Raw genomic sequence first — 22065 nt, forward strand, 5'->3', positions numbered from 1 at the left:
TCATGCTTAGTTAAAGATTTGAAATAAAGCTTCAGAACACTAAATACTGTTTGCACAACGTTTTGTAAAGGATGAGTATCATCCTGAACATTGAAGCAGACCTTGAACCACAACTCAACGGGCTTCCTGAATGTGCCGAGTGTCCGTCTGTGTGCATCCTCACATGAGTTCAGGCCTCTGCCGGTGAATGAGGGCGCACAGGGCCAGACCGTTCCTCCAGGATGATGTGAGGTTGGTGACATCCACTCCCCTGTATCCCTGAGTTTGATTCTGACACCAGGTTAGGAGTCGACTAGGTCGCACCTCAGATTCTGCAAGAAACAAATGACATGTTGGTACATACAGTCAAGATTGCCGCACAGCGTCAAAGGAAGGAACAACATTTCTGTGACAGAAAGCGTCCCTGTATTGCTTTCCCCAGTGTGTTTTATTTTTGTCCGGACTGGAAAGTTTTCTGAAATGGTGTCGCTGCTGTAATGTTCGAACTGCGTGTTCTTTTGGACTTGAGCCAAGCGAGCTGGTCCACTTTCTGAAGCTAAACCAGGACTAACCTTGGCAGTAGAGCAGAAACTTGTCCCGATATGTCCTACTTAGAAAACAACCAGAACTTACACACTTTCATGCAATCTGACAAGCCAAACAAGGATTTGTTTACAGAAGAGATGGCTCTGTTATTAATGTAGCATATGAAAATATAAAGACTTTTTCTTATTGTAAGTAGTATATAAAATAAACAAAGAAACTTAATTTACCAATAATAAAACTATGAATTAAAAAAAACATTCTGAAGCACTAAGGTATCTCCTAACTATAAAGTAAGTGCCTTTTAGGTCAGGTTGGTTTCTGCTGGTTACTTTCCGATTGACCACATCAATCTGCCATAAGTCCAGTTACTTTAGAATGACGTCAGATGATCCTGAATAAATTGATCTTACAGAGAGTTTTCAGAAAGTGAAATTGGGACTGTGCTTGTGCTGTGAAGTTCCTGGATACGTTTGTGCTCAAGAACCTGAGGTTTACAACATCTCCTGTTCTCAATTTATCACCAGGTAAGTGATATAACTACTCCTTCTGGAGGCTCTGCTCTCAATGAGCCCACACTTGTCAGGACAGGCCCTTGAACAGTTTTAAAACTGGTACTAGAGCACATCATGCCAGCACACGTCTGTGAAAGGCATCAGTTCTGACCCTCATATGAGAGTAATGTTACCCGGCAGTACTGTCTGACGAGGTGCGCCAAGCCTGTGACTCAGGCAGAGGTAAAGTGTCAGCAGAGAGAGGGCTGGGGAAACGTTCACTTTAATGTTCATTATTTTCCACAACACAACGTGAAAGGTTAGTCAGACTTTTCACTCAGATATTAATTAAATATAAACACAAAGCAAAGACCCGGTGATCGTAAACATTAGACAGAACGTGAAGTCAACATGTCACAAGTTGCCAGTGACTAACTTCATAAATTATCTTCCAGCACTGACTCAGTCAGTCAATCAAAAAATAAACTTTAGAGATGATGTCATGAAGTCCAGAGGTACATCACTCTGGGTGACTGAGGTTCCAGACTCATTCAAAGCTTAAATCACCCTGAAATGTTTATTAATATGCACGTTTAATAAAGTGTAGAGCTGCAGTTCGCCGTGTCTGATTTGATGAGTTTGTTTCGAGATCTGAAATTCTAAGCCCTTTGCTTTTTTGCTACAGTATAAACACACTTTACATTTTTATTTTTTCTATTTCATTCTCAATTTTTCCTTTCAGAATGCTGAAATTTTCCAAGTTTCTGATGACAATGAATGGAGAGGAACCAAAAAACAGAAAAGAAAAACTCCCACATCTTAAGAAATCCCTAATTCCTTGAAGCCTTTTTAAAAAAAGTAGATTGGCTCTAGAGTTTGGCTTATGAATGCATTTTTATTATTTTTAAAAATTTTTACCTTTTCTAGAGAGGTTAACTGGTCTTTGTGACAGCCCTCCTTTTTCAACCAGACCCGAATGACCATCAATGAATAAGTGACGCACCTGAAAGAAACATTTAGGCATGGGTGACAAAATATTTCTAGTTTAAAAGCTTGATGTAAACACGTATTTGAACCACTTCAGTGATTTAAGGCAGCCCCAGCAAACTAATATTTCACAATAGCTGAACAAAAGCCTGCGCCGTAAGAAATCACTTTTAAAAAGATGTGAAATCAAAGTTTCTTTTAACAGCTTTCATTTTTAACACAAGCATCTCCGTGCTATAACATAGTGGATGCACAGGCACTACTTCTTGTTTTCATCTGAAAATGCAGAGGAATGGGAGATTTGATCTCACTTTGTGGCGATTGTTGCTGAACTCAGCTAAAACATGTCCAATCTTGCAAATAGATAAGGAGGCCATTAGTTTTTTGGGGTTTTTTGTATTCAAAGTCCCTTTGAATACAACTTTGGAAAATAATCACCAACCTGGTGAGGACGTACACAGCTGGAGTTCAGGTTCGGGTATCGGGTAGCAGGATCAATTGTATACTGATCAAAGTTTTTACTGATGTTTTCCGGTGTGGTCTGAGGAAGCAGACGGTAAATGCTCTCCCTGATAGAGAAGGGTGACACATTTTAAACACGGCATGTTAGTTGCTTATTTGTATCTATCAAAATAAGATGGCTCAAATACTACTTCCTTTCTTACTTCAAAATAAGAGTCTCAGACAGACAATATTTCAAATTCAAAGCTTTGGATTCTTATTCACCAGAAGAAGTCACATGCCGACTAATCAACTCAAGCTGTGCAAAAATTAAGCTAGACATATTAAACAAACTACACAAGCATCGTGTCATTTGAACATCACAATATGTCCTTACTCAACAGAGTGATAAAACTACACTAATTTCAATCTGCGGGAAGTGATGCATCCTCACCTCTCTGCCAGTATCTCCAAAGAGCTCTTTCCCTGTGCCCAGCCCCTCACCATCCAAGCAGTGTCGAAAGCAGCTAGAAAGCCTCTAGCACAACCAGTACCCATTGGCCAGAAGGGCTGCAATAAAAAAAATACATTGTGTCAAAGAAGAAAAAGTACAATAATTATTCCTGCCCTGTCAAAACACACACGTATGCAAAAACAGTGTCTCTTACCTCGAGAAGACTGTCTCCCACCAGTGCAACCAGTAGCTCATGTCCATGTTTCTCTCTTATCAGGGCGGCATTCTCTGATGCGTACATGCATGTGAAGTCAAACATGGCTACGTCTGGCTGCCCATAGTGATTGATGGCGTAGTCCAGTGATGGCAGCTGGTAGTTGGTGCCAAAGTCTGCAGCCTCACGAGCGTACGACAGCAATGCTTCCTGGTTAACGTTGTCAGAGTTCAGCAGTCGCTCTGTTTCTATGTAGTCCTGGAACAAGAAGAAGAGCCCCAAAACTTAAAACAAATATTTTACAATATTACACAAGTGCATAAACTGTTTTCAAAAATAGCCTATTTATAACATTTAGCTGCTATAGGTTAATTCATGGAGCTTCTCTTTCAACAGAAAACATTTCTGTTTGTGTAAAAAGTGGTAAATGCAATCCTTGCATTAGTGTCATGGTGACAAAAAGCGATGGCGCCGTTATAGGTCAGCCATGTGGCCTCTGACGCTTGTGCTGTGGGTTTTGACCCAGCAGTCGGAGGGAGATTTCACTCAGCACCAATAGCCAATGTAAGATGAGATGAAGACCACTCATCTTACATCGGCAGTGCAGCACTTCAACACCTGTGAATGTGCTTGGATAATGCATTTGGAAAAAGTTTGCACTGTGGATTATTTCCAAAATTACATAATAAGAATGCATGTTATTAACGAAAGATTTTCAAATAACAATTGCAAGTTTACTCTGAAGTTTACTCTTAATTGCAAATAACCATTTCTGCTGTCTGATCTCTTCCAATGCAAGGAACGTTTATTTTTATTTGCCGTGTGAGAAATGGAATAAAGGTGAGAGGTGTAATGCTTTAATTAGAGCCCTATTTATCATAATCTGCTGTGCAGTGCTATCGCTCACTACACCGGTCAGCACACAAAACCGTTCTGTTCCCAGAAGGCCATCTGACTCCCAGCTTTGGGACTTCACTTTAAATGTTGTGATTTTCTGGCTTGTAAAAGAATGTCATTAGAAAAATATAAATTTTTATTTAAAAAAAAAAACAGAATAAGCAAGCTTCTTTCATTTTTATTAACACTAAAGGTAGCAAAACAAACTTTAAAGCATATTAAAGCAGTGATACTTTTGAAATAAAGCTCAGTGACAAAACAATCAGCTGCCTGCTTTCTTAAACAGTATGCTTCTACCAGCGCTGTTTGTGTGCCACCACTTAACAGGAACAAATTAAGATATTTTTACACCACATTCTCCTCTAATCCCTGTGAAAATTATGCAAGAAGCTAAAGAAAACAAACCTCCCAAAAAAAACTCAACCACAGCTGGGCAGAAACATGTCAGATTATTATCCACTTCACAGGAGTTATGCAACTAATGTCCCCAATCAAAACATCAAAAAGAAACGTATGCTCTTCTGAAACCTGAGATTCAAAAGAGCTTATGGTTTATAAACAATAATATTACTTGCTATTAATTTGGTGTTAAGAGTTGAGTTTTTTTTAAACAAACTAATTTTTACTTTGTTGTTGATTGTCTGTTTTATAATATATTCACCACCAATGGCAAAAAAAGAAATAATTTTTCAGCAAAATTCCAAAGAAGTATCACATTAGTAGTATTAAAAAAAACATATTTTTTTGAACAGCAACAATATTTGTTGTTAACCTGTTGCTAAGAGATGAGCAAGTCTTCGTAACTAAGTGTCACAAAGAAAACATCTGATTTTTACTTTTGCAAAATTGACAAACTGACAGTATAAACAATAATATTACATGTTACAGTTGATGTTAAGAGATGAGCGTTTTGGGGTTTTTCCCTGGTAACGAATTGCCACAAAGTATGAATCATAATTTTACTTTTGTGTTTAATGTCTGTTCTATATTTACCACTAAAGCCAAAAAAATAAATCACTTTCCTGCAAAACTCACCAATTGCAGAATTCTTAGATAGTGTAAGATTAGTAGTATTTCTAAAGAGCGGAGGAAATTTTATGGTTTTTGAACAATAACAATATTATTTGTCAATCTGTTGCTAAGAGATGAGCGTGTTTTCTGGTAACTAAATTCCACACAGTAAACATCTGATTTTTACTTTTGCAAAATTAACCGACAGTAAATTTGTTGTCTAAGCAAATAAACAATATTTCAAAAGAACTAATGTTTCATGAACAACAATATAATGTGTTATTAATTTGATGCTGACAGATGAGCGTTTTTTGTTTTTTTTCTGGTAATGAACTGCGACGAAGTATGAATCAGAATTTTACTTTCGTGTTTAATGTCTGTTCTATAATACATTTACCACCAAAGGCAAAAAAAGACAGAAAAATATCACTTTCCTGCATAATTTACCAACTGCAGAAATCTTAGATATTTCCCCTCTCTTTTGAAAATTGGCTGACAACACTGTACTGTGTTTTAGTGTGGAGCAGATCATGTAGGGGTGTTTTTCTGGACTTGATCTAAGCACCATAGTTCAAGTGAAAGCAACTCAAAATGCTTTTGCATACCAATAGTATTATTGCAACTCATAATGCTTTTGCATACCAATAGTATTATTTCAAAAGAGCGGAGGAAATTATATGGTTTTTGAACAAAATGCCACAAAGTAAACATTACCACAAAAATGTGCCTTTTCCCTAGCTTATTTCCTAAAATAAGCTATTGGCTATTTTTTTATTCATTAACCTCGTTTAGCGCACTGAATGGAGGAAGTCAATGTAAGATGCTAGTGATGTCCCACATGCCACTGAGAGCATTTAGTCTAACATTAGCATTTAGGCTAATTTTAGTTAATGCACTAATTGTAGAATATTTTGTTTCGTCACTGGCAGAAACAACCGGTAAAGAAAGCTTAAATATTGATGCATCAACGCAATAGATTACTGAACTCACATTTATGATGACCCCTTTGTCCAGCAGGCTCTGCTTCTTTGCAGTCATCACAAAGTAGTGGGTGTTGTCTTTGTAGTAAACAATGTTTTCCAAATCAATTCCTAAAAATGTTAGCATGTTGTTTAACACAGATCCCTTTAGAGCTGCAGATCATGCATATAATTTGACACCTTTACACAATTTACCTGTCTCCTCTCTAAGTTCCAGAAAAAATTTCTGGTTAAAGATGAAGGCGACGCCACTGATTTCCTCAACTTTAGCTTCTGCTGTGGTGTTCCTGTTGACGAAGTTGGCTGTTATAGCGATTGCCAACTTTCCTCTGAACTCCTTGCGACTGAAACCTGCCAAAAAGGGATGAGGAATGAAAGGGGGAAGAATACAAATTCCTATTTGTTTCTAATTAACACATGCATACCCATGCGGGGAGCTAATCACTTATCCTTCTAAATCACTGAATTTTATGTTTTCTAATAATTTCCGAGGCCAGGATGTATAAAAGACAATACCTAGATGTGCAGATTGCTTCTACAAACATTGGGAAAAGAATGAGTTCCTCGCAGGAAGTCTAGTCAAATCAAAATAATTTGGTTTTGGCAGTTGTCAGGAGACTGGCTACACTGTGCTGTGTTTTAGTGTGGAGCAGATCGTGTAGGGGTATTTTTCTGGACTTTGATCTAAGCGCCATGGTTCAAGTGAAAGCAACTCATAATGCTTTTGCATGCCAAGACATTTAGGAAAATATTATTATCCAAACTTTGAAGGACTGGTCTGGGGACTTCCTGTTCCAAATTATTACACACCAGTGTAAAATAATGTTTATAAACATCTCAAAAGGTTGCACAAATCTTTGACCTCAACCCAACTGATCACTATTAGGAATTAATAAGAGCACAAACTCTGAGCCTTGTCCAAGACTGAACTCATAAACTCCTCTGGAAAACAATTGCCAAATACTCCCAAAGATAAAGTCGTACACTTTGAAGAGAGATTTCCTAAAATAATTGAAGCCACTAAAATTGCAAAGGGTGATCAGATTTAATATTAAGTCTCACAATGGGTCAAGACCATGTATGTGAAAAAAAGACATGCAAATACTTTTATGGCTACTTATTTAGAATACAGTTTCTTGAACAAACAAGCATGAGACTTATTTATTATTCTTGGACAGAAAGGTATCAGCTCTCATCCAGTTTATGAACCGTCACACACACACAACCACATGAAAACACATTCAGTTGAAACTATGTCAACAGGAAATGCTTCAGTACCAGAAAGAGCTTCCTCAATGTGGGTCAGTAGCAAAACTTTCTTTGTCTCTCATGTTGAACCCGTTGTCAGCACCTACTCCCCCACAATGAGTTAAGGTCATCCCTCACCATCTAATGTGCTTCGGCGACCGTCTGCACCAATCACCACGTCAAAGTCAAAGTCAGAGACTGGATGATCGGAGGGCCGGAGTTCTGCTCGCCAACCAGGACCTAAGAAGACAGATAAAATGTGTGATTAATGGAATACTTGGAACAAAATCAAAGTTAAAATAAGTTGTTTTCCATTCCTGTCTCATTAGAATAGAAGCAACCTTTATTGTCTCGCAAAGGGAAAATTCAGATGTAACAGCGACAGATGTAAAAAATGCCCCAATTTAAGGCGGCTTATTAATAAAGTCTATAAAACTCTTCTGTTGTGTTCTTTAGAGAGCTAAAATGTGACTGTCTCTTAGGAATTGCTTTGGAAAACAGAGCAGGGTCTATCAATAGCTTTATTTTCCACTCTGCAAGAACTTATCTGTTCACTTCAACATTTCTTCATGACATGAAGAGAGCTTTCCTTATATAGCTGACATGTGCAAGCAAGTGCCATCATGTCACTGCTGGTCATGACCCTTTTAAACAGGGTCAACCCTGTTTAAACATTCAGACTTCTGTTTCTGTACTTGTTGAGAACTTGTATTGGAGACTAATTTGGAGGTGTGAAACTACTCTCTTAAGAGTGGATTCTCAAAATATTATTACCCAGGATCTTCATGGAATAAAGGTGCTTTCTTCTCCCAAAAACAAACAAATAAATGTCATCTCAGAACTGTACAGAGAAGGTTAACATTCAACGCAGATGACTCACCATCTTCCGTTTGCTGCTCCGGAGGCTCCAGAAGTTTTACAAACTCCACATTGACGTGAATCTCCACTCCCAGCATCAGGCTCACCTTCAGCAGCATCAGCTGCAGCTGGCGGATACCTGAAGAGGGAGCAAACGGTGCTATTTTTACATTGATACCCATTAATAAAACCCTGTGCTACCTGCTGCTCTCAGAAGTCTGTTCATTTATAATTTAATCTCAATACAAATACAGCTCTGAGCAACATGAGAGGTTTGTTAAAGAATACTAATAAGGACGCATTATGAAAACATAAGAATGTAGCAGTTGGAGTTTAAGGGCTTTAACTCTAACTGAAGCCCTACCGAGATATGGCCATTTAAATAAACATAAAAGGAGAACATTTATCATAAAAGCACATGATAAACTCATGGTGATTTTGATCGAGCAGCAGGGATTAACAGGACGAAGATATCCAATGTTGAAATTAATCCAGAAAATCCTCTAGTTGCAGTTTGTCATAAATTCTGTAGGGGGACATGGCAAATACGTAAAAAAAAAATGCTCCACTTTTTTTTTTCTTTTTTGTATTTCACGCAAGAATTATGTGGCAGAAAAGGAACACTAAAAATGATCCTGTATAGCCATAGTGAAACACAGTGGTGGCAGCATCATGGTGTGGAGAATCTTTTTTAGCTTATCAAAGCAGGCTGTTAGATTGGTGGAGCTAATTACAGGGCTCCGATGATGCATTGTGGCTCAAAATCTGCTATTTTCAGGAACAAAGTCAGTTTGTCCCTTAAAAGAAGTGAGAGGTAAAGCTGTTGTCGTACACTCAGCCGAAGAGAATAATATATAACAGTTGCTGCAGATAAGGGCGACCTGGAAGATAAGATAAGCACTCCTCTCAAATACGCCATTTTGCTACAAACATACAGAGAGAGAAACTTTTTATCTCTCTGTATGTAGAAGTAGAAGCAGAAGTCTACTTCCTTGATAACGATTCTACACACACAGTAAAAACAAATCCTTTTGCCGTTATCGACATTCATTCAGCTTGTTGTTCTTTACGACTTACTTAAAGGCAGCTCTAGTTTTGGAACTGAAATAAAGCAACCAGAAGAGAGAACACTCACTGATGTGGTCGATGGCGCCGGCGCAGAACTTTCCATAGAACTTTTTGGCCCCGAGAGCCCTGAGGTCATGAATGGTGTAGGGCCAGAGGTGGAGCACGTTGTTCCTGGAGAAGGTGTCCCTCTTCTCGATCACCACCACTTTGCAGCCGAGCAGGGCCAACTCGATGGCCGTTCGCAGCCCGCAGGGGCCGCCGCCGATGATCAGACACTGGGAGTCACAGAAGGTATGAAATGAGTGAGGGTGAGATACAGTCTGAGCAGGTAGAAATTTATCAGCATTGATCATCTCAATAAATAAATGTACTATGCATCTGTGGTCTGTGTTAAAAATATCAGCATTTATGGGCCCCTGAACCCTGGGGGGCCTTATGGAGCCGCTTAATGTGGATTAAACAAAAGTGAAAATAATCAATATTCATTTTAACCGTGTTTTTTGATTTGTTGTTTTTAAGACTAGTTGTGGGTTTAAATATCGTTTCACTGTTTTCCCGGAACATATAATTACTCAGTAATATTTTTACTTTTCCTGTCTACTTAACATCTTTCAGTACAAAAACATGGTGGACCGCCTCGGCACCAGGCTTAGAAAGTTTTCTGGTGGAAACTCTGAGTAGGATGTTCCGTTTGAACACAGAAACTGTCCTGAGATGATGCTGTGTAAATACATATACAGTGCAGTCACATTTTTCTTTTGTGCAAGTAGGTGCACACCATCAGTGTGGATTAAAGTTTCTGCTCCCTATCACATAGAAATAGGAACAGAGGCAATACTAAAGAAAAGTTTGGCATTTGAGATTAAACTGTAGTGCTTAGCAAGTGTTTTGAGGAGCATGGTCTGATGCATGCTACTCCCCCCCTTGCATGCAACACAGCCAAATATGGAGACAATTGAGTTGCAGGGATTGAAGAATGCTGTCCTCTCATTTGGATTTTAGATTTTGCTTCAGAGAACACCCGCCCATCTCCATGTCCACCATCCTTCATCTCCAAATAGCCTTTTCTCCAGAAAAAATGTCTGGAATAATAGCTGAGCTGTTATTTCTGGCTAGGCCTCAACCCAGCCCTTCTGGGTTAATCTCCCTTCTGCAAGTCTCTGGCCCGCTTCCCCTCCCCTCACTTAAAGTCTTATCTCTTCCTTGAGATATGAAGTCTTTCCAATACAACGTCAAAAGTGCTGCCTAAACATGCCTACATACATGGTCAAACAACAAAACAGCACATGAAATGCCAAATTTGAGAGTTTAGTTTACAAACTGTGTTTTGAGTCTTTTTAGGAGTTATGCAGTACAGTTAAACCGGGAAATACTCCATGGCTTTGTCTGTTTGTGCCATAAACCAGTGTTTCCTGCTCTTGTCGCTTGCGGCTAATTGCCCTGCATGATCCAACCCTGTAAGACTTGATGCTAAGCTGCTGAGATTATTAATTCTTTTGAGCCAGGTGCAAACAAGCCTAGCTTCGTTTTTTTCAAATGCAGAAAGGGCAGGAAGTCGCTGACCAGTTTACCGCTTTTATTTTGCAAACTTCATTGAGACTGACGTTTCAACATCATCAAAGTCTGATGGACTCCATGAAGACCACTATAAAGCTGAACACTGATCAACACCTGATTTCAGCCTGATTGCATATTGCTTGGGTTTGACATTTCTATGATTGACCCTTTCTGGGCTAGAATGTTTAATCACGGGATCAGATTGTACATTACTTATTAATAAGTTACTCTTTCAAGGCCACATATAGCTGCTATCAAAGACCTCTTCCAAATTGGGCCACCTTTTAAAGAAGTCATGCAAGTTATCTCTGTTACAAAAGCTTGTTCAAGTGCTTAATTTTATGTGGTTCTATAACCCATTGCAAAAATTTGTTGTTTTGTTTTTGTTTTTTTTCATAATTTTGTGTCTCCAGCAAAGGGGTTAAATCTAACCAAACTAGGACATCTTCAACAACTGGGAATACTGGTGGATCAGTTTGCTGTGATTAGTCATATCTCTGTTAACTTTTTTTTTTAACCCTCCTGAATGGGTTAAAATCAAGAAGGTTTATTTTTTTCTAATTTTACTTTGCATTCTAAAAACCAAAAACACATAGTAAAAGAGCTCAAACAAGTAATTTGACAAAACCTTTTGATTTTAACTGAGTTTTCAACATGGTCTCACCCTTGTTCCTTGGCAGGCTTTATTCTGGTTGTACACTTTCTGCTGTGCCCGTTTGTCTAATTTTGTCCACAAGGCCTTGACTTTCCAGGAGCTGACTGCTGCCTTCAAGGAGCTGAAGAAGTTGCTGTGGTCCAAAGGATCCAGCTCCAGCTGTCTGCAGAGGATGCTGAAGGCCTGCAGGGTTCCTTTACATGTGGACGCCTGGACAAAGTTCTCAAAGAGCTGGCTGGCCTGAGCCGTCCGCTCGTCCTCCGTCTCGCCCATCTGCTCTGATTGCAACAGAGTCCCAGTTCCTTGAAAACTTTGCCTTCTCCTTTGTGACTCGGCCCAAGCTTTTCTTGTTCCCACTGCTAGAACTAAAGTTTTAGCTGCTGTATCCTTTCATGATTAAATGTCTGTGGAACGAGAAGAAAAGAAAAATCGTCAGAGAAAATACAAGGCAAGTAGCATTGTTGTGTGTGGGACAAATGGGTTTTAACTTCAACTATTGAGATTTTCAAACTTATGTCTGCTGCTTAGTACCTTTATAAATTGGAGTGCTGAAAAAAGTCTAAAGTAAAACTTACTGATAGCTGCATTTTGTAAATAAAACTAACCAATCCCTAGGATTTTGTTTCCTGCTACAGTTTTGAACTTTTATCAATTAGTTGTAGAAAGATTCAAACAAAAATAATAACTAATTGTGAAAAATATATTTTAGTCTAAATATATTTTTTAATCTTTTTAAATATAAAAACATTTGTTAAAAAGTATTTTACTAAAATCCTTTTTCTGAAGTTTGTGGCTCACAATTACAAACCTTCACTAGCCAATGTTTTGCTGCTTTGACCAATTTTATATCCCAACTTCTTCACCGGACGTCAACAAACCTGCTGCTTTAAAACAGTAATTATTGTCAACATATTTTCCTCTGGAACTAAGAAATGTCAGCTCCACTGAATGCCTGACAGGATTAGAACAGATTTATGCTCTCGGTGGAGATCAGCTGAGCGGTCATGGGAGAAGCTCAAACACTCCAATAATACAGAAAGAAATAATCATTTCCACAGTCACACAGCTACAATTTTACACCAGCGGCAAATTGTCGATGAACTAAATATAGATATACAGATAATACTAGCTGTTCCCTTCGAAGACTAGATGCTTTGTTTCTTCAAGAAAAAAGAGTTTAATTCTCAAACACATGAGAAATTTTTATTTCCCCATCTACCACAAATATTTTTCCTGATTCTGATCCTTTTTGTCCAAATCATTTCTGTTACAAACTGGCAAACATTCACATTAAAGCATTTTTTTGTAATTTCAGCTGCAAAATTATGTTAATAAATACAACCATACAAATATATCACAAATATATAAATCAATACAAAAGGCTTTATTTTATTTCTTTTAAAAAACAGAGACTGGAAATTTAAGCACTACTTTACGTCCAGTTTCTATTTCCCAAACTTACCTAAGATAAATGGATCCAGACATGAAAACTGATAAAAGCAAACTTAATATTTTCCTCAGGCTTTTCAGTAACATGTAATAAGGGACTATTTTCCACTCCCAAACTCCACCCAACAACAGGCATGAATTATCCAGAGCCAAAGTCAAACATTTCCTGAATGACGTCTCACTCGGAGGTGAGCACCAGGTCACATTTGCTGGACGCCTCTCTTCATTACTCTTTTACACTCATGGAAACTGCTTCGTGGTACAAGCGCAGAGGCCAAGTTTCTATCAGACGACGCAGATAACACTGCTGCCGATCTCGACAGACTTGTGATCATGAAGAACGTCCACGGTCCCCTTGTGGCAGATTGTGCGTGCAGAAGGAAAACAACACCTGTTTGGTTCTTTTATTCCGCAGTAATCAGAGAGCAACCTGCGCTTTCTCAGAGTCCCTGAGTGGCCCGGCGGGGCTCTCAGGTCTCAGCTTCCTCCCAACAGTTTGGCAGCAGACAGCAGCGTCTCAGTTACTATTACTCTCTTTACAAACTGACACGCCTCAGACCTTTCATGTGAGTCCAAGCCCTGCCAAGGTAAATAAAAAGCTTCCACATCTTTCCTCTTTGTATTCCCAAATGCTGACTGAAATTTGTTGTCTTGCGTTTAATTCCTTTGAAAAATTTAATATCATTTTTAAAGACTTCTGGTGTGAATGCTCAGGGACATGACACCCAATATCTGTCCATCTCTGATCATCAGACTTAATATAAGTAACCTTAATCAACTAGTCTATCTAGGGAAAAAAAAGTAATATGTGCATTTAGAGGCTAGAAGGGTATGGGAAAGAGCACAATCTTGGGAGCTTTTTGTTTATGTTTCAACAACTGGGAGGGTGTGCACTGGGAGTTTTCAACAGGAAGTGGTTAAATGTATTATCTTCTTCCACATTTGTTGGTGCATCAAGTTCTCTTCACTCTAGTCTGAGTCAGGGACCAACTAAATATAATTATGCTTGGGGCCAATGTGCATTTTCTGCATGAAAATACGAGACTTTGGAGTCATTGGGAGTAACTGACCTACTTTTGGAGGAATGCTTTACCTTGATGCAATACTTTGTGTGAATTGTTTAGTGTATCAGTTAAAAATAATTTCAGCTGATTTAATGAGACTAGATGCCAGCATACTGGATCCATTTAGCTTCGGTAACAAATGACTTTCTAATTTGAAAGCAAAAAAAAATCAGTGGTAATCAGTGTAATCTGTTCTAACAGGTGATCAACAGTTCAACTATTGAGTGTAATGCTAGTGTAAAATATTTAATTGCATTGAAACTGAGAACTCCCACGATTTCCAGTCCAACAAATTGTGAGTAGGTTGATTTTCCATTTGGCTTTGAATTAGGTAAAATAAGGATTAAAACAAAACAAAAACACACAAAAAACAGTTTTATGCATCATACTCCTTGCAAATGTTTTTATAAAAACATTTGCATGTGCTCTGTCACATAACTTTTACTTTAGTTTTATATTTCAGATCCAACTAATATTAGAGAACATAACTTCAGAAAACATAAAAGACGCTTTTTACATTATGATTTCCATTATTATGGCCCTATGTGTCCTTTATATTTAATTATATTAAATAGAGCATAGAAATAGCTTTTTTCCTCAAATAACAAAATGTTGCATTTGATTTTAAAATGTATTTTGATGATCTGAAAGGAGTAGATATAGAGACAAACAAGAAGGTCTAAGGGGGCGGAGGCATTTTGAAGTCACTAATGCAGGCCATTTACAAAGTGTCCTTTCAATGCAGATCTTTCGCAAGTGACAGAAATTATTCAATAAAATGAAGACCAAATCATTTTCCCAGCACAAAAATACTTCAGGCAAAAGATAACAGCTGCTATGCAATATCATGTATATATTTATACATAGCATGTTTGGGATACCAAAAGGTATTGGGTGTCAGTGCATGCATACAAGGAGGTTTGCAGAATGCAGCAAGGTCCATATGTTCGCAAAGAAGAAACAGTGTCTCAGATAAATGTCCCTACAAGATCTTTAGGATACTTTTTGTAAAACTTTTACCATTCACTAGTCGTACAACTACTTGTCTACCGTCCAGAAAACAAACAAAGGATTCTCAAAATGATGTTTTTTGGAGATATTGTCGACAGGTAGTGAATTTTTTTCAATGTTGCAGTTAATAATAGCTTCTTAAAAATAATTGCTTCTTATTTAAAATAATTTTTTATGCAATAGAAGTTAGTTTAGCTCATTCACCAGAAGAGAAAAATGCAATTTTAAATTTTGGCATCAAATTTAAAACTTCTCTTTGCACAATGCTGTATTAAATAATCCATCATTATTTTAGAAAGTCTATATTTGAGACTTTCTTTTAATATTCAACATGTAAATACTCTATGATTTGATGAAAAATGAGTATCAGGATTCATATTTACTAAACCAGGTTTAAAATGTCAACAAAGGAAAGCTTAAACCACTTCTAACCTGAAGCAGCTTCACTACACCACATCAACAGTAGAAAAGAAAGAAAAATGTCCCAGTGCACAAGGAAAACGTAAAAAAGCTTTGAGGACATCAGGTTGTTAAAGATGCAGCCTGTCATGACCGGTTTCAGAAAGCACAAGGCACGAATAACTGAAGCGTAGAAGTGACAAATAGAGCAGGAAAATTGTGTCCTTGGACCACAAACAAAGAGACAATTCACTCGTAATGACTCCACAATTTAATCAAATTTTTTACAGCATGGGAAGCTGCCAGAAACAAGGTGTGAACTGCAACACTTCTCTCATTTAACGCTATGAGTAACATTCAACATGATGCCAGTGAACATGTTGACAATCTGCCAAAGCAGAGACAATGTCATTTCTGTATGTTGGAAAAAAAAGTCTAAATGGTTTGATGGGAGTTTGACCATTAAAACAAAATCTACTATAAAAGCAGAGTAGTGTCTTTGTTTCCACCTTTTACACTCATATTCACATTGGAAGATCAAACATTGGATGACGAGAGCAAAGTCTGAATTGCTGACATAACAACTACCATGATGTAAAAGCACTTTATTTATGAGCCAAATGACTAACATGTTATATCAAAAAAGGGAAGCTAGCATTAGCATACCTTCAGCAAAATGCAAAGATTGTCAACAGAGAAAGATGCACATGAACCCAAGATTGTGCAGAATCAAATTTTTTTGTCTCCAATCATTTTAGATTATTAATTTTTATTTCTATTTTGGTTCTTATTACTATATTATAAATGAGCTGCTTGTTGGTCACAAATCCACAACTAATTGCACAAACAGAAAAAAGAAAAAAAATCAGCTTAACTAATAAATCTTTAACAACATTTAGTAAACATTACAGATAACCTATGATTAATAATTTTCATCATAGGTTAATCTCTCACAGCAACTCAGAGGTGTCTACAGCCTGTTTTTTTGGGAGACTGAGAGGAAGATCAAAGCTGAGCCAACAAGTTCTTCCCGAGACTGACGGGATTTCCCAGAGAGAGGAAAAATACAGACACAACCTCAAAAAGGACTGACAACTGGAAAACTGAAACAAACAGGAAATATTACATTCGCATAGCAGAGGTTATGAAACTCTCTGCAGAGAGTTCAGGTCTTGGCCCTTACATGCTTTTGCTTTAGTCCCGATTTATTCTGGACTGAATTCAATAAATAAGAAAATGTTAAAGTTGGAAGTTAGAGCCTCCACGTCTCAGAAAGAAATGCAGCACACGACTAACTTTAACTGATGAATGAACTACTGTTTAATATTTAACATCAGCCATTGACAAGGTCAAAACATATCTGAACAAAAACTAGGCATAATGATCAGGGTACAAAAAAACAACAACGTGCTTTCAGGGTAATTTCAGATGACTAAACTGTATATTAGGCCATTCACTTTCTGCATCACTTTTCTGCTCTCTTTCAATTTAGTTTATTGGGCTGCTACTCCAACAACTGCAGCCATGGTTCGAAAAAGAAATGAAGAATCTATTAAACCATTGATTCAGGGGTGCTGAGGTGGCGCAAGGGTTAAGCATAACCCACATATGGAGGCCTTAGTCCTCGACGCGGCTATCACAGGTTCGATTCCCAGACTGGCGACTTTTGCTGCACCTCTACCCCCCTTCTCTAATTACCCACTTTCCTATCAATTTACTGTCAAATAAAGGCCACTAGAGCCAATAAAACCTTTTAAAGAAAACATTGGTTCAAGTTGATTCTCATCCTAATCAGGCCCATAAGAAAATAAATCAAGCATTTCAATTTCAACTTTTAACTAAAAAGCCAGGAAAGCAACCTGCACAGACTTTGTAGGTCAAACTGAAGGTTTGCAGAACCTCTGAACAAAGCATGTAAACACAATCAGTCAAGCATAGTTGGGGCACCACAACTTTCTGGGATGCTGCTCTTCAACATAAACAGGGAAGTTTGTCAGAGTTAATGGGAAGATGGATGGAGCTAGCAAAGACTTCATACTGGGGTGAATGTTCAAGTTCCAGCAAAACAATGCCATAATTATATAACTAAAACTGCAAATTGTCACTCTTTAGACATACTGTATTCCCAAAAAGTTGTAAAAGCAGGGCTGAATGCACATGTGTGGCAGACGTTTGGGAAATTTATTTGAAAAAAAGAAAAGGAAAACTGCAAAACCATTTCCGTACACTTCCCAATGTTGCATTACTTTATGTTGGTCTATCACATAAAATCTGAACACATAGATTGCTGTAACTGTAATGTGACAAAAGTTCATTGTATAAACACTTTTGCAAAGTACTTTATAAAGCAGCAACATATTGTCATTTTTGAATGGGTCAGAAAAGGAAAGAATCTCCAATACCGGTAAATTTTTTCAATATTTTAAGATTGCGATTTCCAATTATTAATTATTAGAGTTTAATATTTTGTGTTCTAGATACTCCCTGTAAATTTAGCAAAAAATTACAGGAGTACCTGTGTATCTTGTAAATCCTCACAAGTCATAAGTCAAGTCACTGGTAGCACTGAAAAGCATTTCTGGAAAAGAAGCAAAAATTGTTTTTCTGAATATCTTCAAACCAAATCGCCTGGGTCACAGCTGAAAGAGACACACCCATACTTAACCTTCAGATAAGGGGCTGTAAGAGGGACTACACTCCCATCTTCTACATATTTGTTTTTCCTCAGGGGACAAACCACAGCACAGAAAAGTGGGTCATTAATGTGAGAGAATATAAAAACAAGAACTTCGCCCTCTGTGACTGCAAGTAAACTGAAAAGTTTGATCTAAAATTCTCATGCAACAATGTTTAAGATATGAAAAAAAAGAAAGAAAAAAAGGTAATTCAAAAGAGTGAAGGTAACATATTTCATTAAAGCGGCCCCATAATGGGTTTTCACATTTTGGTTGACGAATAATATACAAAAAATTCTGATTCCTTGATGCATTTAATATCTGCATTTTAACATTTTTATTTTTAGCAATAATTTTATGCTTGTTATTTCCTTTTTGTCTCTTGTTTGGCTCCCTCTAAAGCTCTATGAATGGTATGAATGGTGGCATGTAAAAAATGTTGCCTAGCCTTGCCATGCGTTGATATTTGGAGCATCTGTTGATACACATTATCAGCCAACTCTAGCAGGAGATGCTACAAGTCATAAAACAAAAAAACTTTAGCAGGACCCTAGAAACAGTCTGTGCCTAGAATCAAAATAAAACCTTTGGGTTGTAACTTCACATACCGTTTGTATGGTCTTGGCCAGCCAGCCAGCAATCAGTGATTAAGCAGGATCCTTTTCAAAGCCATCAGAGAGACACAAATATTATGCACATTCTTATGTCTGAAGACAAATTGAAGAGTTCAACTAACTATTCTTATTAAAGCAAGAAAAGGACAGGAATATTTCCATCGAGTTCAATTCATCAGATGCAAAAAAGGTGGGTGACTCTTGGAGACCACAACAATTCAAATACACAGGTAAGAGTAGAGTTACACACAGGTAATGGTAACAACAACCAAATCACACGACAAGGGACTCAGGTCTGAGCTGCTTTAGCATGTATTCTAATCACCAATCCAACCTTGTGCTCTTATTTTAGTGTTACTATACATTTAGTGTTATTATACATTATGATATTTGTCCGACAACTCTGAGCAGTCACTTCTTGTCTAAACAAGCAGCTTACCTGAACATCCTTGCTGCCAAAACAATATGTCAGGAAATAAGCAATACTCAAAAGTTTCAAATGAGTTGATGGCTCTCAAACAACCTGTGCAAGTCACTGAGATCTCTGAATGAAGTGTGCAACTAAAACACCTCTTAAATACCCAAGAGGCAAGATAACGTTTGTATTCAACAGCTAATCAACTCAAGAGACTGAGTTCGGCCAATCCTTTTATGGATTTTGTCACATCTCAGCAACTGTTTCTTTGAAAACAATTTTACAAGTAAGGCCATGGTGTGGATTGTCATCATTGGTACAAAGGTTGCATCTTGCACGAGGGAGTTCAAACACACAAGGCTGTAAATGATTGTAAAAGGAAAGTATTTTTATTTCAATTGGTGTTTACCAAATAAGGCATCATCCAAGGCCGGTCCAAGCCTTTTATGGAGACTACGCAAAAATACTGCAACATTTCTCTTAGCATATTGATTTCAATTGGCCAGAATTTCTTGAAATGCCTAAAAATGCTCTTGATTCTTTACTTTGCCAACAGCTTTATTTGGCAAGTGTGTGCACAAACATTGAATTGGATTTTAATTCCACTTTGCCCTCCTGGACAACATTTTAAACATGAATATATTAAAATATGTTCTTTGCAAGTATGCTCACATGCCTATGTTGTTCTTCCCAAGAGAAAGACAAGGTTCAATTAGTGCAAACTAACAAATATAGTTTTTAATTAGAAAAAAAATACCAAAAACATTTAACTGAAAAGTAGTCAAGTACTGGACTGAAAATGAGTGAAAAAGTGGCCAATATTGAAAGACAATCTTTGAAAGGCTCTTCAAAAACCTGACAAAGTGCTGATCAAGAGCTGACCACTGGATGCTTAGATACAAAATTGGAAAGAAACTAAATCCTAAAATGTTTGCATCCTTCAAAAGCCCTTATATGTTGACATAAGGCAGAACCTCTCTGGGGAAAGCTTCGTCTTTTAGTTGACCCAAAACTCTGCACCTCTGATGATGCAGATCACATAAGGCCATATGTCTGGTTGTGTTGAAAGAGGCTTTAATTGGTTCATGTGAGCCCTGAAATCAGACCCTTAATCCTCACAGCATTAACACCGCACAGTGCAGAAGTTTGAGGTTGGATTACGTCTTCATCCTGCCAACAGTTGTGACACTAAATGCCAGAGAACCACTGCACGGAAATTAGTCCACAAAAATACAGTGGGGTTAAGGATTTCTTGACCGTAAGCCACCAGTTTGATCAGCAGGTACAAAAGATTAACTGCTTGTAACATTTAACCATTTCAAATGACCCAAATCAGTTTCAAGACTGTGTAGCGTCTAGACTTCCATATTGGTTCAGATTCAATTTCAAACCAATTTGAGGAGCAGGTTTGGACCTTCATGTGCCCTAATGAGTATTAGGGCTCGTGTCTCGTGTTTACTTTGCTACGTTTGTCAGAAGAATCAAGATTTCCAGAGGAAAATCAAAACACGCCAAACATAAACATCTGAAGACGGATCAGAATTTCACCTTCACGTTAACAAATTCAAAAAATCTATGAATCTGTAGGATGACGAAACTTTGACAGCAGCTAAAGCTGAGCTGAAACGCTGCACATTTATTGTTAAAAATGTTCTGTTCCAATTGCAAGGCTGCATTACTCCATCCTCAATAAGTAAGAGGTATGTGGATTAAACGAGACAAATCTGGCTTGATTAGAGCTCAGTGAAACATTTGCCCCTTTCAGAGGACAGGTCCAGATAAACCCAACAGCAACTACACTACTAGTTTTCCTGGATGATAATTAAACTACTTCATCTAATTTGGCCAGCATTTGTTTTTTAACCTGGATCTGAATGCGCATAAAATATCTTTGTGCTAATAGGCTGTTTATTAAATCTTTTTGTCACAATTAATCTAAAATATTTCAAGCTTGTTCCTTGAACTGAACATATCCATTTCAGTGTCACCGAGTCCCCTCCAAAGTCGGTCAATCCAATGCAGAAATACAGCGTCTACTCAGCTTTCGCTTTACAATATCTTTAATGGTATCATCATAAAATTATTTAATTGAGTCTCACATTAAAAGTTACAAGGGTTAATCCACAGACTCCATGCGGAAATCTCCATTCAGCTGTTGGATCTCAACCTTTAGAAAATCCTCTGACACCCTGAAACTCAACTCGGCCTTTCTCATTTGACAGCAGCCCATCTGGTCAGCCAGTGACGGTGAAGCCTGGCTCCCTGGTGTATTTTTGTCTTGCCTCTCCCCCCACCCCTGAGCTCATATTATGCAGCAACACCCCCTTATAAGTCAAAAGCTTATTCCAAGAAGTGACAGCTTGTGCAACTAGTCATTTCCGCCCCCCCACCCCCCTCTGGCCCAGAGGCATCTATCCACCGATAAGGAGTAAACACCGGCATGAAATAGTCCGAGATTAAAATCGAGAGGTTCGGCAGCAGAGCTACAGGAAAAGATGAAAGCAAAGAACTATTCCATGAATGAGTGGAGAAAGATTTGGTGCCAATTTCATTTCATATGTCAAGGCAACTGAAAAGAAAAAAAAGGTAGCAGCACTAAGTTAACATGCACACTGAGACTAATCAGAACTGATTAGGATGAACTGGGCTTATGCCTGTCTCCAGTAGTCACTTGAGCAAGAGGCGGAGCCCACCCTGGACAGGTCAGCAGTCCATTACCTTCGGGCAGCTTAGAAGACTAATTAACCTAACTGTTTTTGGACTATAGAAGCACAAAAACATGACTTCTACAGTCATGGACAAAACCCATTCACACACAGAGAGAACATGTAAGCTCTATGGAGAAAGACCGCAGGCCAGAAGTCAAACCTGGGGCCTTATTGCTGGACGGCCCTTCAGCAAATGGAGTCTTGCACAAGTGAAATAAGATGTGCAAATTATTTTTGATGACCTGGTTAGTCAGGGATTACCTATTCCAAATAGATTTTTAATTCTTGATGGTCAAACACACCGCTGCTTCCGGTCTGAGTCGGCCGAATGGCTCTGTGCACAG

At 38.0% G+C, this 22065-nt stretch overlaps 1 protein-coding gene across 8 annotated transcripts in view; it reads right to left on the reverse strand.

Annotated features, from left to right (window-relative positions):
• mical2b (microtubule associated monooxygenase, calponin and LIM domain containing 2b) overlaps positions 1–22065 on the reverse strand; it is a 44940-nt gene that overhangs the window by 19482 nt on the left and 3393 nt on the right. For all 8 annotated transcript variants that reach the window (XM_055060683.1, XM_055060603.1, XM_055060519.1 and 5 more), the window contains exons 2-12: positions 11396–11790; positions 9242–9449; positions 8129–8245; positions 7387–7488; positions 6196–6351; positions 6011–6111; positions 3113–3370; positions 2899–3014; positions 2446–2572; positions 1935–2019; positions 164–311 (exon numbers count right to left, since the gene is read on the reverse strand). In XM_055060683.1, coding sequence (XP_054916658.1) covers positions 164–311; positions 1935–2019; positions 2446–2572; positions 2899–3014; positions 3113–3370; positions 6011–6111; positions 6196–6351; positions 7387–7488; positions 8129–8245; positions 9242–9449; positions 11396–11659 — 1682 coding nt within the window. In that variant the 5' untranslated portion in view covers positions 11660–11790. The remainder of the gene's footprint in view (positions 1–163; positions 312–1934; positions 2020–2445; positions 2573–2898; positions 3015–3112; positions 3371–6010; positions 6112–6195; positions 6352–7386; positions 7489–8128; positions 8246–9241; positions 9450–11395; positions 11791–22065) is intronic.

This window comes from Poeciliopsis prolifica, unplaced genomic scaffold, assembly GCF_027474105.1.
Source record: "Poeciliopsis prolifica strain line A6 unplaced genomic scaffold, Auburn_PproV2 SCAFFOLD001, whole genome shotgun sequence".
Classification (NCBI taxonomy): domain Eukaryota; kingdom Metazoa; phylum Chordata; class Actinopteri; order Cyprinodontiformes; family Poeciliidae; genus Poeciliopsis; species Poeciliopsis prolifica.